The following is a 26,763-nucleotide window of genomic DNA, read 5'->3' as shown; positions in this document are numbered from 1 at the left end:
TCCCTGGAGTAAGATCATATGTGATAGCAATGTATCGATGGTAGCTTTTGGTGTGATATCATCTTGATAGATGCCTACACTTAGATACAAGTTCATGTGAGCTAAAATTTATCCAATGTAGACATACGAATTATGGAACATATGCTTTTCAGTTTGAATAATTGATGTATTTGTAACAAGTATTTAAAAACAAACAAAATGTTTCCTTAATTTTCGACATTTTTGGGTTTGCTTCTTTGAATAAATGTTAATTAAAATAATGATTATGCAGAACATCTTAATAGCATGGCCAACTAATAAGCATAACTATAGCTCATAATTAGATTTTCTTCCGATAGATGTTAAACCTTGAGGTACCATCCCCCCTGTCTTCCCTAAGGAATCAAGGAATATTCAACATTATGACTTTCGGAAAGTACATACCGAATGCTTTTTATTCCTACATGAATGCCGTTTAAACGTTAGGGCTTTTGTAACTTACGTGACATTTAATATATTTCCTAAAAACATTTAAGACGATGAAATAGTGCTACACAATGATTAAGAAAAAGTGCAGTCTGTAGTTTGTTAACAACCTTATACATGTATAACAATGAATTGAATGTGCTTTAAAACAATATCTTTCACGTACCCGTTAACATCTTAATTAGTGTAATTTACGTAACACTGATTTTATTACCAGCATTATAGATATTTTACTTGTACTAATAACCCAATGACCAAGATGTTTATGATTCTTGAATATAATTGAAAGTACAGACTGAATAATGTTTCTTATAACTATTTTTCTGCAGTGGTAGGAACATTACCATGATGTAATCTCTGTATAAGTTTTATGTTACCAAAATGTACAAAACTGAAATTTCTGAAGTGAAGAAAATTCCCTGCACAGATCGGGAAAAATTTCAACATTTTATAATAACTATACATAATGTGTGTTGTTGAACTAGATATTTACTAGAATGCAGTGAATCACCATCTCATTTCAATAGTTGTGCGAATTTTACGTGACAATAATATGTGTTACCAAAATCAGTACAAATCAATTATAAATGTTCAAGAACATAATTATACATGTATATATACTGAAATACATTTTAGAAATGGGCCTTAAACAAGTAGAAAGCAAATAGATACTCATTGGAACACCATGGCTTCATAGGGACAGAATCATTCTTAGTTTATTTGTTGGAGATCTCCTGACACTTACTTATTAACAGATGACACATATATTCAACCTTAATTATTTGACCTTCAACCGATGTTTATATAAACAAGTAAAGGAACTTGCTGACAATTCAAGCCTTGGAAATCTGTTGAAAGTCAAACAGCGTTTAAAGAGTACTTTCAAAAGTACCAACACTTCAAAAGTATCAGAGAGAGACATCACGGAAACGGGCACACTTCTGTATATACTTTATTGATATTATTCATGATATACTGCCATTAATACAGGCCACAAATGTAACGACCTAGATGTGCAAATAGGAGTCTGTGCCCACTATTATTTGCGTCCATTCATCTGAACGATGCAGTGTATCTACCTGCTTATCCGTTAGTTTATACTAATTTGTTTTAGCTCAATTGTGATGAAAGCTTCAGACCTATTGGTATCACTCTCGAGTCCGTTTCCTGAAAAACCAGTACTGGTGTCATTAGAAAAGACATGGTTGTGATCCCAGTGGGGCTGTCGAACCTACGATTCCTGGATTGAGCCGACACCTTATCCACTAGACTACCGCTCCCCTATCTGCTCCTAATGATGAATCTTGAAGTAACCCATCCTTGTGCAGAAAAGCTTTTGAGGGTTTGTGGCTTCAGTGTGTCTAGATAAGCCGCAACAGCATCACAGAATGTGTAAATTACTATAGAACAGACTATCAACCTTCATGCCAAGAAAATGGGAAGCATCATAAGTTTCAGCAGACAATATTCTTCATACTACAGGTGTTTTTTAACACAGCACATGTGAGCTAAATATGTTGAAGCTACACAACCGAAAACAGACATGACTTCAGAAGACAAATCCGCACACAAAGAAGTGGAACCTGCGCAGATCAAAGCCGATTATGCGGATGTAAAAAAGTGATGACAGATGTAGAAAAATGCATGTATCCATTCAAAGCAGAAATTGGCAATAGCGGCCTTTACTTTAAAAAATCAAAGAAAGTGACCAGCTCGCAGAATAGAATGGCTCAGATAAGGGCTGAAAGAAATGTGTTTTGGACTATTTGTGATATTAGTTGTTGAAGACGCATGATGTAGTCATAGAATTTCCTGTGTCATTTGCAACATCCTACGGAATGCCAACAGAGACGGACAAACCCAAACTATTATACTACGTTGAAGGAAGTATCGAGCTGCAACAAGCCATTCTATGGTGGCATGTTTCTGCATACGAGAAGCATAAAGTTTTCATGAACATTTTATGAACTTTCCCGAAAAAAAAAACAATACTTTTCGCGAAAAATTGAGTAAACTTTCGTGAAAGTAGGAGAAAGTTTTCGTGATAATATTATCTTGTTAACGAGACAATGTGTCAAAATAGTAAACTGAACTGCATTAAGGAGGTAGGTTACCTTGTTACAAGGGTAAATTCAAATTAGTTGAACCGAAGCATTTTTTTGAATTTCATCATATATGAAGTTTTAACTGCTACAATCTCAATTTCGTTTGTCTCTGTCCCTTCTAGTTCAGTTTTTATCAAGGTTTGAAGAACATGACCCTCCAAAGGTATTTCATATTGAAAGAAGAAGGAAAATACGGATATTTAACACTTTTCAGTGTATTTTAGTTTCATTGATATCCGTAGAAGTCTGCATAATTGATAATTTTACTAGAATGAACGTAAGCTTTCTAATATCAGCTTAAAATGTGTATGTCGCGGGGCCCGTGTTTCCATGGTAACACATTTTCTCTCATTTTTAAACAACTATGAATAAAAATACGGGTTTTCGACGGCTTCGGTGCCATTCTGTTAATGACCGGCATGGAATATTTGGGTACTATTATCAGCAAAATACCAAGCACTTTACATGGTACCCTATTTTTCTTAAAGTTTAAAGTAACCATGGCAACAGAGACGTTTAAAATAGCTTATATCTTGCTTTTTGTCGTAATTTCTTATAAAATGATATTGAATAAGATTATCTTTATAGTTAATGTATCTTTAAAACATATTATTTCTAACGTACGTTATATTTTCGTGTTATTTGCATTTATTCAAACAAATTTCACAGCTTAGAATACTTACAGCAGTACCCCTCGTCTGGCATTTTTTATGGAAAATCGTTCAGCATGCTGCTATTATTCTCATGGATATTGTTGAAATGAAAATAAAAAGCCGAAGCTGTGTTTCTTAAATAGACTAGTGTCAATGCTTTTGAATTTTACATTTAGATACATAGGTCACGGGCTTCGTTTCCATGGTAACATCAATTTAATTCAAGAAACCACAATTTTCTACTGAAATTTGAACAATTTTAGATCTAAATTCTAGTATATATAAGTAACAAATTATCAACGGAACCTGAAAAACAGGTATTACAAATCAAACTGCTAGATTTTTTATTTGAAAATGGCCGTAATAAGTAACCTTTCACCCAACTATATTCCAAATAACATTGGCTATCTTCGTCCATTTTCTTACATTCCGCATAACATTTCAATATAACTTCATAAAAGAAGCAAAATATTGATTATTATTCAGAGCAATAGTCTCACAAGAAATATTTAAGCAAATAATGGTTATTTGAAAATAGTTAAAATAAAGAAAATGCACAGAATAACGTACTTTCAAGGTAAAAGCTGTTAATTTTGCGCGGTAACTGACACGTAACGTCATGACGTCAATGACGTCATTTTAAGACAACATTGTTTTGAAGCGTTTCTGCGGCAATTTATTCATTATTTCTGCATTATTAAGCCATAAAGCATCAGATCGGAGACAGGTTCATGATTTGTATTCAGAAGAATGAATATACAAACATATTTAGTTTGTCGTAAACGTCGTCGTAAATCGTCACTTTAGCTTCCGGTTGGACATGCGCATATACAAATATGAAGGTAACCTACCTCCTTAAGATAACCTAATAGTCCCCTCTACGGAATGGAGCGTGTAATATCAACCTCAACCCCCAACCACCACCCCTAAGAGTGTCTAAAACGTATAGATATTTTATTATAACATTCATATGGGTTACAAAATTAACGTATTTTTAACTCCCTTTATTATTTCTGTTAATTCGGTATCTGTTATCGTATGCAGTAGTTCGCACTACCGTGAATTTTTTCCACTTAGATTAAGAATGATTTTTGAAAGTTTATAAATTTTCACGTAAACTGTTTGCGAAAACTATCTGCTTAGTGAATGCAGAAATATTCCACCATACCATTCTACTGAAAGCGTATCTTACATCATTGATGGTGATGCTTTGATAGTAGATTTTATTGCAGATACATACTTTTCCAAACGAATCTAGTCTGTCCCAAGAAAACGACGTGGAACTGCACTAACACTTCTGTTTTCTGGCAGCTAAATGTTGGGACGTCAACATGTGTTCTCCGACGACGTTTTGGAGACAGAGAGTTATTTATATTTGCAGTTTAATGGTCGCCCAAAATATCGGAACATCAACAACGTTAGATACGAAATGTTTGTCAACAAGAATGGCAACCAAGACGGCGTCCTTAATAGTTCTGACGGCATAGACATGACCCTGATGCCACCATATCTGTCCAGTCAACTATCAGTTACTTATTCATTTATTTATATTAATCTACAAAATTTTTAATATACATATCTGCGTAGCTGTTGTAAAAATAATAGGAAAACTTTATCATAATATACTCAAATTTGGTCAAATCTCTTCATGTTTTTCTACATTAAATTAATACTTTTGTAGTTTTACTCTTATTCATATCAAAATCAAACAACCTTGATCTTTTCTTAAAGGTGTATATTTGATTATATGCCCATGAGAATAGCCTTTATCTTCCTGGTGTTGTTAAAAATTGCCGGGACTTTGATGACGAACAAGAGTTAGACAAAAAGATCGTTCCTGATGAACATGTTGACACAAACGAAACCAGTAAAACTGATGAAGATTATTCGCGTACCAATATTGACGATATCTTATAAGATTCAGACAGTGATGAAGAGTCATAACTAAGAATGTTCTAGTATGTTGAATACATAGAAAATGTGGTTTATTGAAAACAAAGAATAACCTTGACATGATATAGAAAGATAATGACTGAAAATAATAACGGCAGCATATTACCTATTATGGTAACATATTGTAACGTAAATTACACTTTTACATTCAATTAATTACCATGGCATATGATATCAACCGAAGAATGATTTTATTGATTAGTTAAAATATTTCTTTTCTAAACATAATACATGTACTAAAAAACAACGACTTTAACATGTTTATATGAAATATTATGAAAATCTTGATTTTATGGTAACGTATTTTACTGTATAAAAGTACCATTTGGTATTATTCAGCATAAAAATGTTTACTGTTTAAGCATAAGAACATTGATACAGAAGTAGGCATGAATATGACAGATCAGATAGTAAAACATCATGTTTAAACAACATATTTTGTGTTTTTCGTCTACACGTGTATTGTCACGTAAATTACAATAACAACAAGATGGCTTTGATATTAAAAACTATTGGTCTGCGAATAACTGTCTAATTGTTAATATAACATATCAAAACTAGTTCAGAAATTGCTTTGATTCAACGATATTCATACTTTTGATGTATAGAAGTATTAATTAATTTCAAACAAATAGGTAACGCACATTAATATGCCGTAAATTACAAGCGCCCAAACAGCCAATGGCAGACAACTTGGTTTTGTGATATGTAGAATTGTACTACCTTATACTCTATGTATTTAAACATGTCATATTAGTTCTTGAATGAGCAAAATACCTTTCTAACTGCATATTATGAAACAATATTTGTGTTCTTTAATTATGTTTAAGCACTGGTCTATGTTTGTCTGTAATTGCAATCACTAAACGCTAAAGAGGCAATATTTTAATAACAGTTCTATTAAATACATAAAATACATAAACTGAGCTGTTTGTCTATCAATTTCCAAGTAAATTTATTCCAAAATAAGAGAGAACCATTAGTTTGAAATAGAAAGTCTACTTATGTATAACGGAAGTTTGATGAAAGACTATTTTGGGGTGGTGTTACTACATGGCTAATAACGCACAAAAAGCTACCACCACTGCAATGCTATCACATAGTTTCTGAATTGTCAGATGTTTACCTATCCAAAAATAGCATTGAGTTTTAATCCCCTCAGATGGTACCGCTAGCCAAAATGTCTGGGTCTGGCTCATGGACTATAACTAATAATGGTTTTGTAGGTTTATTTCAGTGTGTGATTTATTAGATTTAATGATACGTTCATAGAGCTATGATCTGAGAAATGAATTTTGAAATGTGTATATCCGCACGACCTTGTAAATTTGCAGCCTTTAGTTCTGTAACTGGTCACGTTCGAAGATATGCAAACACCTGTTCAGCTTAAATTGATTTTTCTGTACAATAATTATAACAACCTTTCGTGTATTCCAGAGACCGTATTCATTAAAGCATCTTAAGTATAAGTTTTGACTTAAGTTGATTTTTTTTACTTAAGTTTGATTTCAGCTTAAGTCTTATTAAACAACTTAAGCCCTATTCATAAAACATCTTAAACTTAAGATACGTAAGAAATGACTTGAGTAGAGTCATATTTGCTTAAATTTAAGTCACCTAGCACCCTGTCTTATCTTTTAAGATATTTCTTAAATCAGAAAACAAGATGGCGTCATGAGTACGATTCAATTGTAGTTTTTCAGATAAAAAGCACTTTAACATATTGTGCATGTTGTATCTGTCTGAAATTAATGTTGTTTTTTAATGTTTTCGTCCACAATAAAAGCTATTTATAAACTAGACCAAGGGAAATAACTTATCTGAAATGTCAATGTTGACATAGTTTCTGCATAAAAACATTATTTTTTTTTTGTTTAATTTGGGAAAACTATCATTTCTTTGTAGAATAGAAAGTAAGGATAGAAATTTAAAGTATATTGTGTTCGTGTACAATTTCTTTCGCTTTATGCCTATTGGTTTTTAGAGCGAATGTTTTTTGTTTTCGCGTTATGAGGGGTGAAATTTAGCCTTCTCAGATTCAGGCACATAATCAGTTCTAAATTTTAATAAATGTTTATCTAAAACAATATTGATGACGTACCGAATATGTAAAAATAAAGTTTTCAGTTGCTTTATCTCAGCAATTGAACCTTCTGTCTGATCAAATATGTTCAAATTGAAACAGAAAGTAGACTCTACATAAACAGTTGAAGAATTTTCTACCGTGACTTGCAAGGCTTTGAACTATCAAAGTAAGTTTATTTCTATTTTTGTTTCTTACACTTAAACAATAGAATATCAATATGGAGTTTCCCAAACAACACACTTTCAGGTTTGCAGCACATGCTATTTCAACAGCAGCAACTGGTTACACATTTGTTTATAGAAGTGGCTAGGTGTCCGGTATACGAGCGTGAACCTAAGTTCAATAAACCAGGTTTTTCGAAAAGAACTATGTCTAGCCCAAGTTCACGCCCGTAAAAATAGGTTCTTGCTCGGCCGAAAACCTATTTTGACGAACGTAAACATGTGTTCAAGAGCGTAAACTAAGGTTTACGCCCGTTTTCATATTTTTGTTCACTCCAAAATACAGGTAGTATTCGATGACCAAGAACGTAATTATTGGATAATTGGCTTACCGTGAATAATAGTTTAAGGACGTGAACCTATGTTTACGAGCAAGAACCTATGTTTACGACCACGAACTTGGGTTAACGAGCGTGAACTACAGTTTACAAACGTGAACATAGGTTTACCCTCGATAAACTAAGTTTCTCCAACAAAACTATAAAAGTTTCGGTCGTTATTCTATGTTCACGAGCGTTTGTGGCACACCAATTGTCCAATAATTAGGTGAACCCAAGTTCGCGGCCGAAAGCTAAAGTTAAACCAGGTTTTCGACCAAGAACGTAATTATGTGATTATTAGCTTGTCGTGAACATTAGTTTACGGATGTAAACCTATGTTTATGAGCGAGAGAACCTTACATGTTTACGACCGTGAACCATAGTTAACAAACGTGAATCTAGGTTTACGTTCGTTTAACTAGGTTTCTCGAACAAAACTATAATTTTCGGTCGTTATCCTATATTCACGCAAGTTCACGGTCGTTAAAATAGTATATTGTTTACGCTCGTGCACCAAGGTTTACGCCCGTAAATATAGATTCAAGCTCATGAACTTGGGATAACGAGCGAAATTCACTGTTCAGTCAAGAAACCTAGTTTATCGAACGTAAATCTGGGTTCATGAGTGTAAACTATAGTTTACGCCCGTCATCTTATGTTTTCGCTCGAAAATATAGGTAGTAGTCGAAAAACCTGATTTTACGTTTGAAAATCCTAGTTTATCGATCGTAAATCCTAGTTTTTCGAACGTGAACCTAGGTTCACCTAATTATTGGACAATTGGAACGCCATTAGCGTGAACCTACGTTCTCGGTCGTAAACCCAAGTTTACGGTCGTTAACATAGGGTCACGTTCGTAAACTATGGTTTACGCTTGTAAACCCAGGAGTACGCCTGTAGATAGAGGTCTCCGCTCGGGAACTTAGGATGACGACAAACATTCATATTTCAATCGAGAAGCCTAGCTTATCGAACGTAAATCCAGGTTCACGAGCATTAACTATGGTTTACGCCCGTCATCTTATGTTTTGCTCGAAAATATAGGTGTTCGAAAAACCTGGTTTTACATTTAAAAGACCTAGTTTATTGATCGTTAATCCTAGTTTTTCGACCGTGAACTTTGGTTCACATAATATTTAGACAACTGGATCGCCATAGGCATGAACCTTGGATCATGAGCGTGAACCATAGTTTACGAACGTGAACGCGAACGTGAAATAGTTTTGTTTGAGAAACCTAGTTTACCGAATGTAAATCTAAGTTCACGCTCGTATATCCAAATTCGTGGTCGTAAACATAGGTTCATGTTGGTAAACACAGGTTAACGTCCGTAAACTACGGTTCATGGTTGTAAACATAGGTTCACATCCGTAAGCCCATGTTCACGCCCGAAAATCACTGTGGATTTTATTATCATAATATATTGACCGTAAACCGTAGTTTACGTTTGATAAACTAAGTTTCTCGCTTGGACAACAAAAATTTCGGTCTTTATCCTACTATGTTTACAGTCACCTATGTTTCAAGCGTGAACCTGTGTTAACGAGCGTGATCTATTGACGATAGTCTATGGTTAACGAACATGCACCTACGTTAACGACCTTGAACTTGGGTTAACCGCCGTGAACATGGGTAAACGACAGTTAACACAGGTTCACGCTTGGGAACATAGGATAACGACCGAAACTCATAATTTTGTTGGAGAAACCTAGTTTATGGAATGTAAACCTAGGTTAATGTTCGTATATGGTACGCCAATTGTTCAATTATTACGTGAACCCTACTTCACAGTCGAAAAAACCAGGTTTTTCGAGTACTAACCTATTTTTCGAGCGAAAACATAGGATAACATCGTAAACTATAGTTCACGTTGAACTTCGTAAATCTAACTTTACAGTCGTAAACATAGGATAACAACCGAAATTCATAGTTCAATTGAGAAACGTAGTTTATAGAATCTAAAACATGGTTTACGATTTATATACTAGGGTTATCAAATCAACTATCAATTAAGGCCGAAAACCTATGTTTACGGTCGTGAACCTATGTTTACGAGCGTGAACATAGGTTTACGAGCGTGAGCCTAGGTTTACGGTCGTGACCGTAAACCATAGTTTACGAACTTGAACCTATATTTACGTTTTACGTGCATGAACGTAGGTTTACGAGCGTGAACCTATGTTTAGGAGCGTGAAACTAGATTTCTCGAACAAAACTATGATTTTCTGTGATAAACCTAGGTTCGCGTTCGTAAACTATGGTTCAGGCTCGTGAACCTAGGTTCAAGCGTGTTCACGCTTGTGAACTTAGGATAACGACGTCTAATTTTTTGCTCAATCGAGAAACCTAGTTTATCTAACGTAAATATGGGTTCAAGAACGTAAACTATGGTTTACAACCATTCTCCTGTGTTTTCGCTCGTAAATATAGGTTAATATTTGATAATCCTAGTTTTTCGACCAAAAACGTAATTATTGGATGATAGGCTTGCCGTGAACCGGTATATGGACGAGAACCTATGTTTACGACAGTGAACTTGGGTTGACGAGCGTGATCCATAGTTTACGTATGTAAACCTAGGTTTACGTCCGATAAAATAGGTTTTTCGATTGAACTATGAATTTCAGTCGTTTTTCTATGTTCAGGAACGTGGACCTATATTTACGTGCGTGAACGTAGGTGTACGGGCATGAACCTATGTTTACGAGTGTGAAACTAGATTTATTGGACAAAACTATGATTTTCGGTCGTTAACCTAGGTTCACGTTCGTAAACTACGGGTCACGCTCGTGAACCCAGGTTCACGCCGTAAACCTAGGTTCACGCTTGTAAACTTGTAAACTTAGGATAACGATCGAAATTTATTGTTCAATCGAGAAACCTAGTTTATCTAACGTAAATATGGGTTCACGAACGTAAACTATGGTTTACAACCGTTATCCTGTGTTTTCGCTGGTAAATATAGGTTAATATTTGATAATCCTAGTTTTTCCACCAAAACGTAATTATTGGATAATTGGCTTGTCGAGAACCATAGTTTACGGACGTGAACCTATGTTTACCTGCGAGAATCTATGTTTACGACCGTGAACTTGGGTTTACGAGCGTGAACCATAGTTTATGAACGTGAACCCAGGTTTATGTTCGATAAATTATGTTTTTCGACTGAACTATGAATTTCGGTCGTTATCCTATGTTCACGAACGTGAATCTATATTTACGGTCGTAAACCCATGTTCACGGTCATAAACCCAGGTTTACGGTCGTTAACATAGGTTCACGTTCGTAAGCTATGATTCACGCACGTAAACCCAGGTTTACGCTCGTAAATATATGTTCACGCTCATAAACTTAGGATAACGACCGAAATTCATAGTTCAATCGAGAAAGCTATCGAACGTAAACCTAGGTTCGCGAACGTAAACTATGGCTAACGCCCTGAATCTTATGTTTTCGCTCAAAAATATAGGTTAGTATTTGAAAAATAAAACTAGTTTATCGATCGTTTACTCTATTGAACGCATGTTTTACGATCAATAAACTAGGTTTTTCGATTGAACTATAAATTTTGGTCATTATTCTAAGTTTACGAGTGTGAACATGAACCTATTTAAGACCGAAAATCACAGTTTTGTTCGAGAAACACAATAGACACCATCTAACAGCCATCATTTAAAACTTCCAACTTGACAGTCGGTATTTGAAATAAAATATTTTGTAGTTAGCATTTCATTTTTGCATTCAGCAGTAAGCATAAAGCTACACATATATTGATAAAGATCTTTTACCCATTAATATACAGCATTTGCAATAAGCATGTCTTTAACATTTGGCATTTACCATTTTAGCAATAAGCATTGATTTAAGAATTATATGACATTGATCATTTGGTAATTGCAGGGAAAGATTTCGTAGTAAGCATGCTGTGGCCTTCCATACAAACTAAATCAAACAAATTATGTTCAAACCAGCTTCTTCATATGAATAACAACATGCTTAGAAACCATCAATTTCATTGTTATTTTTTTTTTTTATTTCTGAATAGCTCATATATGAGCCGCGCCATGAGAAAACCAATATAAGGGTTTTGCGACCACCATGTATCCAGACAAGTCTGCGCATCCGCCCAGTCTGGTAAGGATCCATGCTGTTTGCTAACGGTTTCTCTAATTGCAATAGGCTTTGAAAGCGAACAGCATGAATCCTGACCAGACTGCGAGGATGCCCAGGCTGGTCAGGACCCATGCTGATCGCAAACCTACTATTATTTTGGTTTTCTCATGGCTCATTAACTTTTAACCTGTGTGAAGTCATATTCTTTTAATTATTGTCCTGTAGTAAAAGCAGTTTTCCTTGTTTGAACACACATATTTGTCAGTCCCCGATAAAGTGACAAAAACTATGTAATAGAATACTTGTGAATAGTATGTACTGCAGTGGCAGCAAATAGAAACAGTTTAGTATTTATGGACTAAAATAGTCTCATTGCAGAGCATTATTTTATTCAAATATTTTGTATCAAAATGCTCATACATGTTTCTTTGGAGTTCATACTTTTTATTTATTTTTCGTGGAAAGCTGGGTGACAGTCTACTGATATGAACCTTACTCTAATTAGAAGGTCTTTAAAAAGATTCAAGATGCAGGGACCTCAAATATTTTGAAATTCAGTAAAAAAAATCATGCTAATTTATCATTTTAAGTTTGTTTCCTATATGAAAAAGTTTCTATAGGAAGAATCTAGTTATGTGTAAATCTGTACAATGGGTACAGTATACCTAAATTCAGTCTGCACAACAGTGACTAGATATTTCCTAATTAAAATACTGTAATACTATTTTTATTATTATTATTATTATTATTTGCACTAAAATAATTGATATAAATGCACAAAGCCATACAGAATACTGCAATCATCACCCAGGCACTATCATGAATAATATGCACACTGTACTTGCTTCCAGCTGTATGCTGTCAAAAAAGTATGCTTCAATTATAGGTACTTAAAAATGTGTTGAAAAGGTTTAACTAGAAATCAGACTAATCCTAACTTTTCTGCACAACAAAAGTGGACAATATCCTTGATCCAAAGTATTATTAGATACCCTTCATTGCTAGCATCATATGTTGTTGAAATATATTTCTAATTCATAATTATTGAAGAAAATTAAAGTGAAGTCATGATATGTACGTATTGAATGGCTTAACGGTCAATAGTCAAAATTATTGACCAAAGTCTAATGGACTGATGGTCAATAATTTTGACTAATGACTGGTTTTAAAGCCATTCAATAAGACTTAGTGTTTTATTATATGACATGCGAAATTACTTTTCAACAGTTTGACTTACTAGCCAAGAAATCATGTCTTGAATATGGACCGATAAACAGCACAAACTATGAACCAGCGATTTATAAAACGAGTCATGTAATAATAAATGATGCTACCTACTGTAGTAAGGTATGTAATATGTAGCCTATTAAATACTAAATGCATTCAGCCTTTGGAAGAAGACTATTTTCAGAAAAAAGTTAGAATAGAAATGAAGTATGACAGACATTTCTCTATGACATATATGACTCCTTATAATCATATATCACTAGTCCATGTACTCAACACATGTTCTCTGAGCCAAAGTTGAAACTTGAAATATGTGAAAATTTATTTTTGATGTCATGTAATAACTAATTACAGTATCAAGTTTAGATATTCAAATGACTTGCTGTGCTATTCAATCGGTTGACACTAATGTGAACTATGTGATCAAACAATTTAAAAAAAAGTATGAGGAAAAATGATATCAGAAACTAAACACAATATCATGTGTATTTTAAAAAAAAAATTGAAAACTATATTTACTTCAGTTGATAATATTAAACTAAATGGAATTCGAAAGCAAATGCTTTGATGGACTGTATAGTATTAAAGTCCACAAAAAGTGTAATTATTTTTTCCTCACATAATATGTATTAGAAGTTGAGTAAGAGATCATCTAACTGTTATACATGTACCATGCATACAGATACAATTGGATGGAGACTGTATATATGGCTGCCAAAACCCCTATCTTTTGCAGGTTCCGAATATACTTTATAGTTAAAAGGGCAAACTATTCCCTGTATGTTTCCTTTGTTTTATTCAGCTATATTTTAAACTGCATTTCCAATGAAATAATCACACTGTAGCTGATGCAGTACAAACTTATAGGAAGGGAGCTGTCTGTGTAAGAGGGAGTAGAACTAATAAACAAAACATTGAGGAAAATTCTTTGGACATGAACAAAACAAGTAAGAAGGGATTTAAACAAGAAAGTAGTTACAGAAAGATTAACAATTTTGTAAAATGAGGGTGAGCCATGGAGGATGGGTTTGTAACATGCCAATAAAAATTAAAATTAGCACATAAATCATGTCACGGTTTCAGACATGATTCACAAAGAGTACATGGTCCGTTGACTCATTCGACAGAGTATCAGAATGGCACCACAAGATTCCGTGTTTGAGCTCTAGTCCAATTTGAATCACCAGAGAAATTGACACCCAGTGTTGGGACAGTGACTACATTACATTTTATTATTTATTAATTGGTATTGTGACAGTCACTTAAAACTATTATACAGTTTGTTGGGTTTCGGACTTTGTCACAGTTTATATGGGTGGACCCAGAGGTGGTAGGAGGACTAAAATTGATATGGAATTGAAAAGGCTGTCAATTTTCATAATAATTAGACAATTTAACGTTAATGATAGCATTATAAGTATCGGATTGTCATTGTCTAACATGTGTTAGAGACTGTCTAACATGTGTTAGAGGGATGAAAACTATTTAACACAATGTAGAATAATAAATTAAGCGATCCAAATAAGTCAAATCAGTAAGAATATAGTTACAGGTACAAAGAGAGTAGGGTTCTTGGAAGCATTCGTCAAAAATTGTCGCACTGTCTCTTTAGAAACGTCTTATCATTTGTACTAGGACAGGGCGTTGAGATATTTTTCACAATTTGGGGAGAAATTAAACATTTTCAGATTACAGTCAGATATAATAATTCGAGAGGAATGGGGGTATGAATTTACATAATATATCAATTATACTCACATATTTGCCACTTATTCCAAGCACCATTCAAAATTAAATTCTGATTTTTTTTTTATTAAAAGAGATTTTCACTGAAATAATGTGAAAAAATAACGTCCAAATTTCCAATCTCCGAGCCGGATTTTTGCCACTGTGAACGAGATAACAGTGACAATATGCTAGTCAACTGTAAAGCATAGTCGAACTAATCCGACGTATACAGTTTGTTTTATATTGTGACGGTCAAAAGTCAAAAACTAAAATGCAGCCACTCAGCGACAGTAAGCTTGTCTACTGCAAAGCACACATACTCTGACAATCAAACATAATTAAATGTATCTGCAGAGCTGCAGAATGCACACAGTGCGGATTAAATGCAGCGTTTTTTACGGAAGACCTCCTTCTGTTACTAAATAAAGATGGGCAAGTACTTCCGTTACTATATTTAGATGCGGGTTATCCTGTTTTTAGGCTGGACAAAATATTTTTACTTAAGAATGTCTTACTTAAGTTTTATTTTAGCTAAGAATTACTTAAGTTGTTTTATGAATAACAAATATACTTAAGTTAAAAAATTTCTTACCTGAATAAATAATAAATTTCTTATACTCAACTTTAGATTCTTTATGAATACGGCCCCAGATATGATTTCGATATAATATTGTTTCATTTTATTAACGACGACTGAGTACGTTCAGTTATAACGGGGAAATGTATTCTTTGTTACAAATCAAGCTATTCAAATGTACCCCTTGTCTGAAATTTGTGTGCATAAAACTTACACCAGTGGAAAATTTCAGATAATTATTGTATGTGAATACCTTTAACGCTGGTTATATGTAAGATGTTGTCAATCTCCTCGATCTGGGCTGTGTTATAATTTTCAGGCGGGCCCGTCAAAAAACACAGAAGGTGGATTTGGTCATCCAAGGTTGTCGTCTTACATATGTCCTCTTCAGCTGGCTTAGACAGTTTGTCTGGAAACTGAGAAAGCAGTGGAGCTATAAATGAAGACTTTGCTCTTTCATATATATATTCTTTCCGCGCCTGTAACGGGATAAAACGTATTAACCTCTGATGACCCTTTCACGCTTCCCAAGAATCAATAATTAACCAAATTTATTGGGAAAATATTTCTGAAATATCTTGGTCTGCATCTCTCAAATACTGAAATATCTTACAACCGATGCATATACTGACACTTTCAAACAACATCAAAAAGGACCTTTTGAGTGACGAAGTTCCAAATATATGTACATATATACCCTTGCTCCGTTACGGTCCCCTTTGAGATTTGTTTTTATTCCGAGTCAAAATATGTTTTCGTAGATGAAAAGCTGAAATGTCGTGCTAAAGCCCAGGTATTTTCAAATCGTAAGAACATGCTTAGAATTTACTACACATTATCAGAAAACAAAAGTCCCCGCGCATACATTTTGACGGGGTTTCCCTTGCGCATGACCCCTGACAATCCCGATCCAAAGGCGAGTTTCATTTTCAAGTTTAGCATGTCTACTTTCATTTTCTTTACTTCCGGAAATAGCTGAAGGTAGAGTAACGTCATTTTCTATGCATTTAAAAACATACATATGCCTGATAAAAATGTGCCCGATGTCCTAAGGATACCTTCTGATCGTATAATTTTTGACGGATATGCTATATTAGAGACGGTTACACTGATAATGATTAAAGATTGTAAAGATTAAAAAAAATTCTTGTTGGATTTAGGTTTGAGCTGAAGTTTGAAAAAAAACAAAAATCCACCAGGAAGCCCGTTTTCTAGAAAGCAGTTTTGACAGTATATTGAAAATCCCAATCAAAATGAATTTTCCACTTTAGTGTGGAAATAAGAAATTTCGAGATAAAATATATAATAATGGTCTGGATGTTTGACAATGTGTATCAAACCAAGATCGCGTCCCCTGAAGATTAAGTGAACATCTTTATGTAGAGCAAAAATCATATTCCGCATGTTTCAACAGTTCGCGGTTTTTAAGACTGACAGGTAATTTACCATTAAGAAGCAGACATAAATATAGTACTTACTTGATACCCGATACGTAATTGTCCATTTAGTATTAGAGCAAGTTCATGCTCATAACCTCTCTGGGATTCAAATCCCCTGATGTCAAATATTCGTACACATAGTTCTGCATCTTTTTCATACTCAATCGTGTATGCTTTAATCTATTTTAACAAATAATATGAGTGAAACCAAGCAGTTCCAATATGTATTTGTTGTAAAATATAAGTAAGAAACACGAAATAAATCAAAGACAATAATACATAGGTAAGTCGATTAGAAGGTTCATTAGAAGCAAACAGTGAAGCAGATTATCATCTGGTTTGATTTGATTGACAGGTTCTTAAGAAAGTATGAAATGTGCATATCTCTCATAAAATACAAACTCAGCGGACGGGGAACTATACTATGAAACAAACGCTTTTATCAAACAAGTCACTGCAGACAAACCAACAATCACGAGTCCAATTACAGGTAAAAACCCACAAACAGCACCTGATACCTTAAATATATCAATGTTGCAAATTAATGATATGGTTCCATCGCGGCATTTGCCTTTTCAGATATTACAAAATTGGTAATGAAATAATACTTTTGAAAAAGGGACTCGCATGCTATAACAGAAGAATCAAATAACTACTAAACGAAAATACTAGGCTGTTTAATGAAAACACTACATCCCTTATCAAACTTTTATATTTATTTTAAGACAACTCTAACACCATGCTGACACCGACCATTTTTATCAACATGGTTCAGCAAAGGCAGTGAAACATTTACATTTTCATTAATGTAGACTCCTCCTGTCTCAGCATGATGCATACAACAGAACTTATATTGAATATTAAAGAGAAAAAAGAATGACTGTAGTTTGCATATTGTCAATAATAAATTTGTACTTTTCAAACATGAACATTGTAGTTTCTTGTCTATAGAAATGAAAAAATGAAATAAAACTAGAGCTATCACTAAAGGTGATGAATGTACCCCCCGCATGCACTGACACAGTACATTGCAATTTGACGCTCGCAAGATTGCATAATTATGTGGATTGTATGTATATAGACTGTATGTATACAGTATAGTAACAAAAAACAAAGACCCATACTTATGCAGAATATTTATCTAAAAGAACGTAGCATGCACAATGCACAACTAGGGTTTGAACTGATCACTTGTGTGAAGTTTCATCAAATTGTGTGCAAAGGTTCGGAAGATTAGGCCCGCACAAGATCGCATATGCAGACTCTATGTACACAGTATGTAAACAAGAAGCAAAGTCCCGTAACTCTACAGAATATTTTTCTAAAAGAACGTAACATGCACCGTGCACAACAAGGATTGGTACTGATCACTTGTGTGAAGTTTCATTAAATTGTGTGCAAGGGTTCGGAAGATTAGGCGCACACAAGATTGCATATGCAGACTGTATGTACATAGTATGTTAACAAAAACAAAGTCCCATAACTCTGCATTTTTTAAAGAACCTAACATACCCCATGCACAACTACTATTATTACTCATCACTTGTGTGAAGTTTCATTAAATTGGGTCAAGGGGATGAGGAGAGATGGTGCACACAAAATTGTGTCTATGTATATAGTATATGAACAAAACAACAAAGTCCCATAACTCTGCAATTTGTTTTCTGAAAGAACCAAACATGCCCCATGCACAACTACTGTTGTTACTGATCACTTGTGTGAGGTTTCGTTCAATTGTGTCAAGGGGATGAGGAGAGATAGTGCACACAAGATTGTGTCTATGTATATAGTATATGAAGAAAACAACAAAGTCCCATAACTCTGCATTTTTTTTCCCTGAAAGAACCTAACATGCCCCATGCACAACTACTGTTGTTACTGATCACTTGTGTGAGGTTTCATTAAATTGTGTCAAGGGGATGAGAAAGATAGTGCGCACAAGATTGTGTCGACGGACAGACACACAGACAACCTGAAACCAGCATACCCCCACTCCTTCCTTACAACTTTGTTGTTCGGGGTAGGGGGGGGGGGGGGGGGGGTTAAATGAATAAATCGAAATACATTATCATGTAGAGCGGAATACCGAGATTTAAACCGAGTCTGCTGTTATTTTACTTTGTTGCGTTTTTTTTTTACTCCAAAGAATCTTCTTATAGACGCCTTTTCTGAAAACTGATTTTAAGAGTTAACATGTAAATTCTACCTGATTTGTGACACTTCCTTTCGACCCTCCTGTAGGAGCAAATGTCTCTACTTTATCTCTAAATGCAGTCGCAAGGGTGTTGTAAAAACTAGACTTTCCGACACCGATCGTCCCAATCAGAAGTACGTTATATTTTTTGATGCCTAACCCACGTATAGGTTTCTTCTCTTTAAGTTGTTTCTTTATCTCCTCGACATGTTCATCCTAAATATATCGGGAACAGAAAAGTTGTGAACAGCATAATGGATGTATATAATAATTTTGATGAGGTATATAATTTATAAAAATGTGTAACTAATAGCTACAAGTAAAACAAAAAGAGAAGACTGCGTGAATTTTGTAGTATACCTGTATTTTTATGTTTCTAACATAATCATGTACAAAGTAACAATTTTGTTCACATGCTCAAATATACAACTGAAGTATCAATAAAGTGTAATTATTAATAAATATGCGTCTGAAATTATTTAAGCGATGGTTTATAATGTACTTGTCAATGTTTAAAAATTCAACACACTTTCCTAACAGCCCTTACCAAAATGAAAAGTTTTCGGCATATTTGCCGCAAATATTAAATTTCACCAGAACAGAGTAAAACATGTTTGCAGGAGTTTGCCGGTAGCGGCGATCTTTCGGAAAACGTTTCGGTGACTTTTCTGCAAACTCACCTAAGAAGACTTTACTGATTCAAGAGTTTGCCATAACATCGCCAGAAACTTTATCACATGATTTTGTTTACCAAAACGTCACCGGAATCTTTATTTATACCTTCGTCTACAAAACATTAGCCATTATAATAACTGACCAGATGTGAAAGTTCTCCACTGGATTGCCAGAACAGTATCACTTGACTTCTTCTTTGTTTTTTTTTTATTATTGGCTGCGTAGATTTTGGCTACAATTTCAAACTACCAAACAGCAGTAGCTGAACATCGATGTAATAACATGGATTATTTTTGTTGCCATACTAAACAAAAAAACTTTACAAAGAGATGGATAAATCACGGAAGTATACTGTGTTTGATTCTGCGGATAAATGATGTTGCGATGTATGGTTAGTTTTCACATTATTACGCATGCATGACTATGTAATCTTAAGACCACTAGATACTATAGATAGCAGCAGATAATTTAGTGAATCCGCAAACTGATTAAGACACAGGAATTTTGTATTTCTTACTGTATAATTACTTAGAAAACATATCTTCACCTGATTCACCAGATGATTCTTTTCGTTAATTTAAGAGTCAAATTTTCCTTTTCTTTCTTTTCTTGAAAATATACTGCTGAATTAAATTTTCTTTGTTCTTCAAAAACAAAATGCTTGTTTTTTTAGCGCAAAAAGTTTGCAGCAAATAAACGGCAAACAAATTTACATTATTGTTTGTGGCAAAGGTGCCGCAAACTGTTATGCATAAAATGTTTGCCAAAAGCTCACTAGAACATTTCCAGAAGTTCGCCAGAAAGGTTTCGGCGAATTCGCCGCAAACGTTTACCATGCAAATTTACCGCAAACGAATTTGCATGGTAAAAGTTTCCCTAAAGAAAGTTTGCTGTATATTCACCAAAATGTTTGCTGCAAAGTTGCCTGATATTTTGGTAAGTGAAGGATCTACTTTTACTCTGTCGCTCACTGTAACGGATTTGAAAAAAAAGAAACGATATTTTGTATTTAAGCCTACTATATTCTCTTATAAAACACTGTCTCACTTTACTTTTGTTTGGATACCATTAGTATTGTGACAATTTGAAGTTATGCTTTTGATAATATAAGCTTGAACGTGTTTTCGTACTACTTTTAATATAAGCAATCCGAATGCGTTAACTTAGGTGGAGTTATGTGCAGATACGATGAAGGTAAATTTTGTGTACCGTCGATTTGTAATACAATGAATATAAACTCTATAAAGATTTTGAGCAACAGTATTTTCAAAATTGTTAAAACAAGTTATACCTTACCTAAGCTCTTTTTGGTAAGTTGGGTCAATTTAGGCAACCGCGATAAAGTGCCTTAACAAAGGCCACACCGTAATCGGCATATACAGAAATATAACGATGCGGCTGATGCAAACCCATTTGCAATTCTTTGTACGAATATCCTAGTGGTCATACGTTCGATTCGAACGATTTCGTCAATACAAAAGGTTACTATGCGAATATCGTGCATTTACTCAAAGTTGCTCAAGCAAAGCGTGATTTTAGTGCTAAATATGTGACTATCCAACTTGTCGTATCCGTCGATGGACGACTTCATGCTTCTGAAATCAATTTCTTAAAACGAACACAACGTTTAATAAAGAATATCAATATGAAAGACCGAGAAAATGTAATATTGCATGGTGTTGTTATAGAATTACTACTATAGAGATTATAATACAACTAAAAGTGCCTGATATGACTTGCCTGATATTATATTTTCATTGACCTGATATTAAAATTAAACTCCTCCCATATTGACAGACTAGTATTTACATCAGTTTCCTTCCAGATTGAATTTTATTACAGAGTCAAGTTTCGATGTTGAAAAACTTTTTTTCAAAAAATAGATTCTGCAATCTCATAAAATTCCCTTGAATATGGTTGTCTCTACATTTATCACACAGACAATAGCACCGAATGACGTTATTATGTAAAATTCAACATGATATTACAATGTTTACATGAATCGATTCTTAGAAAGGTTTACAATACATTTGACAAGGTATAGTTTTTCTTTTCAAGTTTCTCTGCCCTGAGTCTGGAAAAAGAAGTGAAGTTTCCAGCGCTTTGGACATGTATTTGTCTGAGTCAAATGTTTAATAATGTATAAATAAAGCATGTTCTGGTTTATTCAAGAGGATGATTTTTTTGACGCAGGTAAGAGTTTCTTTCATAATTATACTCAAGACTATCAGAAAGTAAAAAAAAAAAAAACATCGTAGAAGTTGAATTCAGTATGGCTGCCGTATTGTTTTATGCAGATGTTTCGCGGGCGGATAAGTTTTCTAATCCATAAAAAATGTAAATTTATTATTTTATTGCGTCAGAGGTCATTTTTTTACGAGATAAGAGATGGGGACATATGTTGTTCTAGGCAGTTTGTATGAGTTTTATGATAAATAGAATAACAGGCTACTGTCTGTTGACATCAATGTTATCAGGTTACGATTGATATGGTGGGAAGGGGTTCCAGCCTCGACCTGATAACATTCATATGAAAAGACAGTGGTCTGTTATTCTCTACGAGTACATATCAGGCTGTTTCAAGTTTGCGTGAAGGCCTTCGACTTTGCCTTTATTGCTACTAATAAGATGGACTGTTAGATGGGTGAGGTTATAGATACACATATTTCAATGGTCTTGCTTGTTTGGTGTATTAAGTACATCAATAAATTGTAACATGTGCCCGATACAATCAGCAAAGCCTAAATAGTATTAAAAGTCACTTTTAAATATGTATCCAATCTAGCGTGCTAAACATAAGAAAGAACTTCGAACAATCTTTACTCAGATGAATTTTAAAATTTTACCTCAAGTTTTGTTCTCCAAGGTTCAGGATACTCGTCATCTGAAAGATGCAATTAGGAGTTTTGAAGAAAAAAACACGTTTATTCAAAAGGACACGACCTACATACCATCGGTTATAAATGTTCCTGGGATAGTTTACAGATTTGTGAATATTGCAGCCTTACTGAGACTTGGCCCCTCTGACCTTAAGCCCGTTCCTGATTGAATTTCAATCGTTGACATAAAAAACAACAACGTTTAACTACAAAAACTGATTTGTGAAAATAACATTTTTGCAGCTATTGGTCTTTTCTTTTTCAAGGAAATCTGATATGAGTCCCGTTTCATGTGGATGTGTTATATTTTTGTTGAGATTAACGTCGCACCAATTCAGTTATAGGTCATTTGGCGACTTTCAAGCTTGGATGGTGGAGGAAGACCCCCGTTGCTCCCCTCCTGGCAATATTCAGTCATGGGCTGGCACTTTCTAAACGATTTTAACATTTGCTTGTGTTGAGCACAATGTATCTCACTTTCTATGAAATGCATTGAAATGTGTCATACATACTTTCAAAATGCTATTGTACGTTTTGTTTATTGTTAAACAAGTGTTCTATAGCGCCATTTTCATGATTAACACGTTCAAACCTTGAAGACTGCCTATCAGGGCGACAAGTTCATCAAAACTTTACAATTACAGAAACAGTGCGATCTGATCAGGGGGATAGAATAAGACAACGCTGTCCCTAGACACACACAAAGAGAGGGAAATATATATACAAACCAAGATTTGGTTTAAGACATTTTGGGTGTCAAACTAATTTCAATCAGTCTGTGTAATTGAATATGTTTTAAAATGTGCTATTGTCACGTTATGCCGAGTTTAATATATTTTTGATATTTTAATATAATCTTCTTTATTTGATTAGTATATGTTTAAATAATGGAGACACTCGTTTTTTATCAAAAGATTTGATTATAAAACAAAACAGACGTATTTGCTCAAAGTACATGTTTCCACCGAAAATATGCTCCGAGTTCAAAATGATTATTACATTCAAATATTAATTCTTAAAATTGAAAATATGTAAAGTGTGATAAGACGACGGAATTAATGAATGGGAGGAGCGGCAAGTATATCCCACCCCTCTTGATGATGTCATTTTTGTGACATTTTATGGAGTAAACAGGCATCTTTGAACGTATGGAGTGGTGCTTTCGTTTTCCATAACTTTATCATACTTTCTCCTATGAAGCGACAAAAATGTAGATAGAAGTTCAAACGTAAACCTTTTATTTATATTTTCTGGATATAAAATAGACAATTTACATGACTTACAATAGCATCTTCCTAAAAGGATTACTGCAATGTTATAAATTTAGTCCCCGTATTTTTTGGGCTATCATCTAAACATTAGGACGGTATAATGTTTTTGTGGTCAGGGAACAGTAACGAAAGTTTTATCCCCTTGATGTATCCTACATTATTTATACGGTTTCCACATATATATACTGTAAAATCTGGTAAATAAGCGTATACGCTTACAATAACTTTAGTGACACTTTATGCGCCACGTTTTGATATGCCCTTATACTTAAGCTAAAACTATGCGCTTATATTTGATATGCGCTTATAGACAAGCCGTGTGCGCCTATTTTTGATATATTAAGAATATTGACAGTGCTTAGCTTGGTTGAGAAAACGAAAGTAAAACATGGTCATGGACGTGCGCAGTGAACTACTTCCTTTCATTGCATACAGTATTTAGACATAATGAAAGCATAATGAATACGTAATTTGCAAAAAATGTTCAATCTCTCGGACCATTCAATAACTGTTCAACACTAAGATTGTAGCATTATATCCATATTCTTTTCACAGATTTACAAAACAATGACGACTGTTATGACAACGCAAACAACTTTTCTGGTATTCAAACTTTTACTTTCATTTATTGAAAACATTTTCTATTCAAAAAGCTTGATTATTGACTTATCGTGATTATCATTTTATCAGACAATAGACGTTAAAATCTTTTAACTCCTATCGGCTATTCAGCAGGCAAAAACACATGTCGCCTGTATTTTTTATCAACAATTTTCACCATATAATACCGTTAATTACGTCCTTTTGCTTCTGTTGTTTGTTTACCAGTAATCAGATATGCACCTACCTCGAGACAAAATTATTTTACCTCGATCTCTCTGAAAACGGAAGAGTAAATTAATAATCTCTAAACTTTCATAACGTAAGAAATAAAACAAACACAGAAATAGGAATAATGCTAATATATTGGGCAGTAAGTATCTATTTACATTACATATCCATCACACTAAAACGTTTAATTCAGTATTTATCTGTTTCGGTTGTTGTAGTCCGTTATAGGCATGGCAGAAACTTGGAAATGAAACTAACTTAGAATAAACAAATTTCAAAGTAACCTAAAATTAAAAGTAACAGAGACTTGCTTGGTACTGAAAAAGAACTATTTCAAGAAATGATATCATTAAAACATCAACGTCATAGTCCACTTGAGTTAACTCCGCCTGTGAAAGAACTGTATTAGTAAATAAAAAAAACAACAAAAATAGAAGAAAAATAAAAAAAAAAAATCTCGCAAATAAAGGTCCTAAAGAGCATACCCACCACGCAAATCGTTAATAACAAATCAGACCACATAAATAACGAATTGATCCGCACGCAATTAACAACCTCTAAGGCATAATGGGTAGGGACGGTAGGTGGCATACACAAAAGAACACATCCCAGCCAAAAATAAAAACCTCGTCGATGAATTAAAGTTAAATGTCATGGTAATAAATAATAACCCAATACAACAAATGCAACGATTAACACGAGACCATGAACTACTATGAAAAGAACTGTGTAAATAAGCAAAACGTAACGACAGTTATTGACGTACTCGAGAAAAAAATCCATTCACGTGGGCAAGACAAGCGCAAAATTAAAAAAAAAAAAATCCCAAACGGAATAACGGTACGGCCTATTGCGCTTATATATTGATATGCGTCTTAATATTCGAATATGCGCTTAAAAACGAAAATGCGCATATTTACCATATTCAACCGTGTAAATATATATATAAATATATATATAAAATATAAAAAAATATATATATATATATATATATAAAATAAAATGGACCCTCTGACTGTACAAGAAATATACTCCAACACAATAAAGATTTTATTCTACGCTACTTTCGGATAGAGTAGATACTTTATTACACATTTAAGTACTCCATATAAATGCCACACCTTGACACAACTCATTGACGCTTTCCAAGTAATTTGAGGGATGAGTATATGAAGAAAAAACTAGATATAAACACACACACAAACTTATCTTGAATGAGATCGTAAATAATACGTAACAAAAACGTACCAACACGCTCATGCTAAACAGTGTTTATTTTGGTTTGCAGAAATTTATGACCATCCTTCAAAAATAAAGAGAAGAAAAATAAAAGCAATATGCACAATGCTAACCATTCCCAAGCAAGAAGATGTCGACTCACCTATCACATGGAAGACTTCAATCTTCTTCACCAGTAACATTCCCAACTTGATGTCCCTAGCTCTTTACTTTTTCCTCCGTCAGCCACGTTTGTATTATATGCATTTCTATATCAAACACACCAATTAATTTGAATGAGAAGTTTCCTTTCTGTTTTGATTCAGGATTAGAACTTTCTTAAAAACCAAGGAGATCGTAATGATTCCTAAGTGATTATGCCCCGAAGGTTGGAACTCAAAGTTTTGCATCACATGTAATGGCTATGTCGGTTTTATTGGTCGCTTCACAGGAAAAAACGTTACATTCGGCCCCTTCGATATCCATCATGTGAAAACAGAAAGGCCTGAGTATCTTACCTAGAATATATGTTTAGAAGAACTCCATCGAGCGCATGTAAAGCCGCCAAATACAGTGTTGTGTTTTCCATGCAAAACTGTCAATGTTGGCTTTTTTGAGTCACATTGAAGATGGAACTTTTCTACATCAGGGGCATTCGAGTCAATAGATGCGCAATAAAGCAGCTTAAAAGATTTATTGTTTTTACCATTACTTATCCTGGCTCCGACTGCCCTACGCACATATTTACTCAGTTCGTCGCTGGAATTATCACTTTCCATTACCTTTCTTCAGGGTTCTATTCCATTAC

The 26,763-nt window shown here is 34.1% G+C and overlaps 1 protein-coding gene across 1 annotated transcript in view; it reads right to left on the bottom strand.

The window, feature by feature from the left end:
• LOC128554928 (interferon-induced protein 44-like) overlaps positions 1 to 26,168 on the bottom strand; it is a 40,704-nt gene extending 14,536 nt beyond the window's left edge. The window contains exons 1-5 of the mRNA XM_053536261.1: positions 26,119 to 26,168; positions 22,603 to 22,640; positions 19,094 to 19,297; positions 16,927 to 17,067; positions 15,702 to 15,864 (exon numbers count right to left, since the gene is read on the bottom strand). Coding sequence (XP_053392236.1) covers positions 15,702 to 15,864; positions 16,927 to 17,067; positions 19,094 to 19,297; positions 22,603 to 22,640; positions 26,119 to 26,158 — 586 coding nt within the window. The 5' untranslated portion in view covers positions 26,159 to 26,168. The remainder of the gene's footprint in view (positions 1 to 15,701; positions 15,865 to 16,926; positions 17,068 to 19,093; positions 19,298 to 22,602; positions 22,641 to 26,118) is intronic.
• Between the last annotated feature and the right edge of the window lie 595 nt (positions 26,169 to 26,763).

The sequence above is a fragment of the Mercenaria mercenaria genome, unplaced genomic scaffold (assembly GCF_021730395.1).
Source record: "Mercenaria mercenaria strain notata unplaced genomic scaffold, MADL_Memer_1 contig_880, whole genome shotgun sequence".
NCBI lineage: Eukaryota > Metazoa > Mollusca > Bivalvia > Venerida > Veneridae > Mercenaria > Mercenaria mercenaria.
This window is presented reverse-complemented; position numbering and strand designations above follow the sequence as displayed.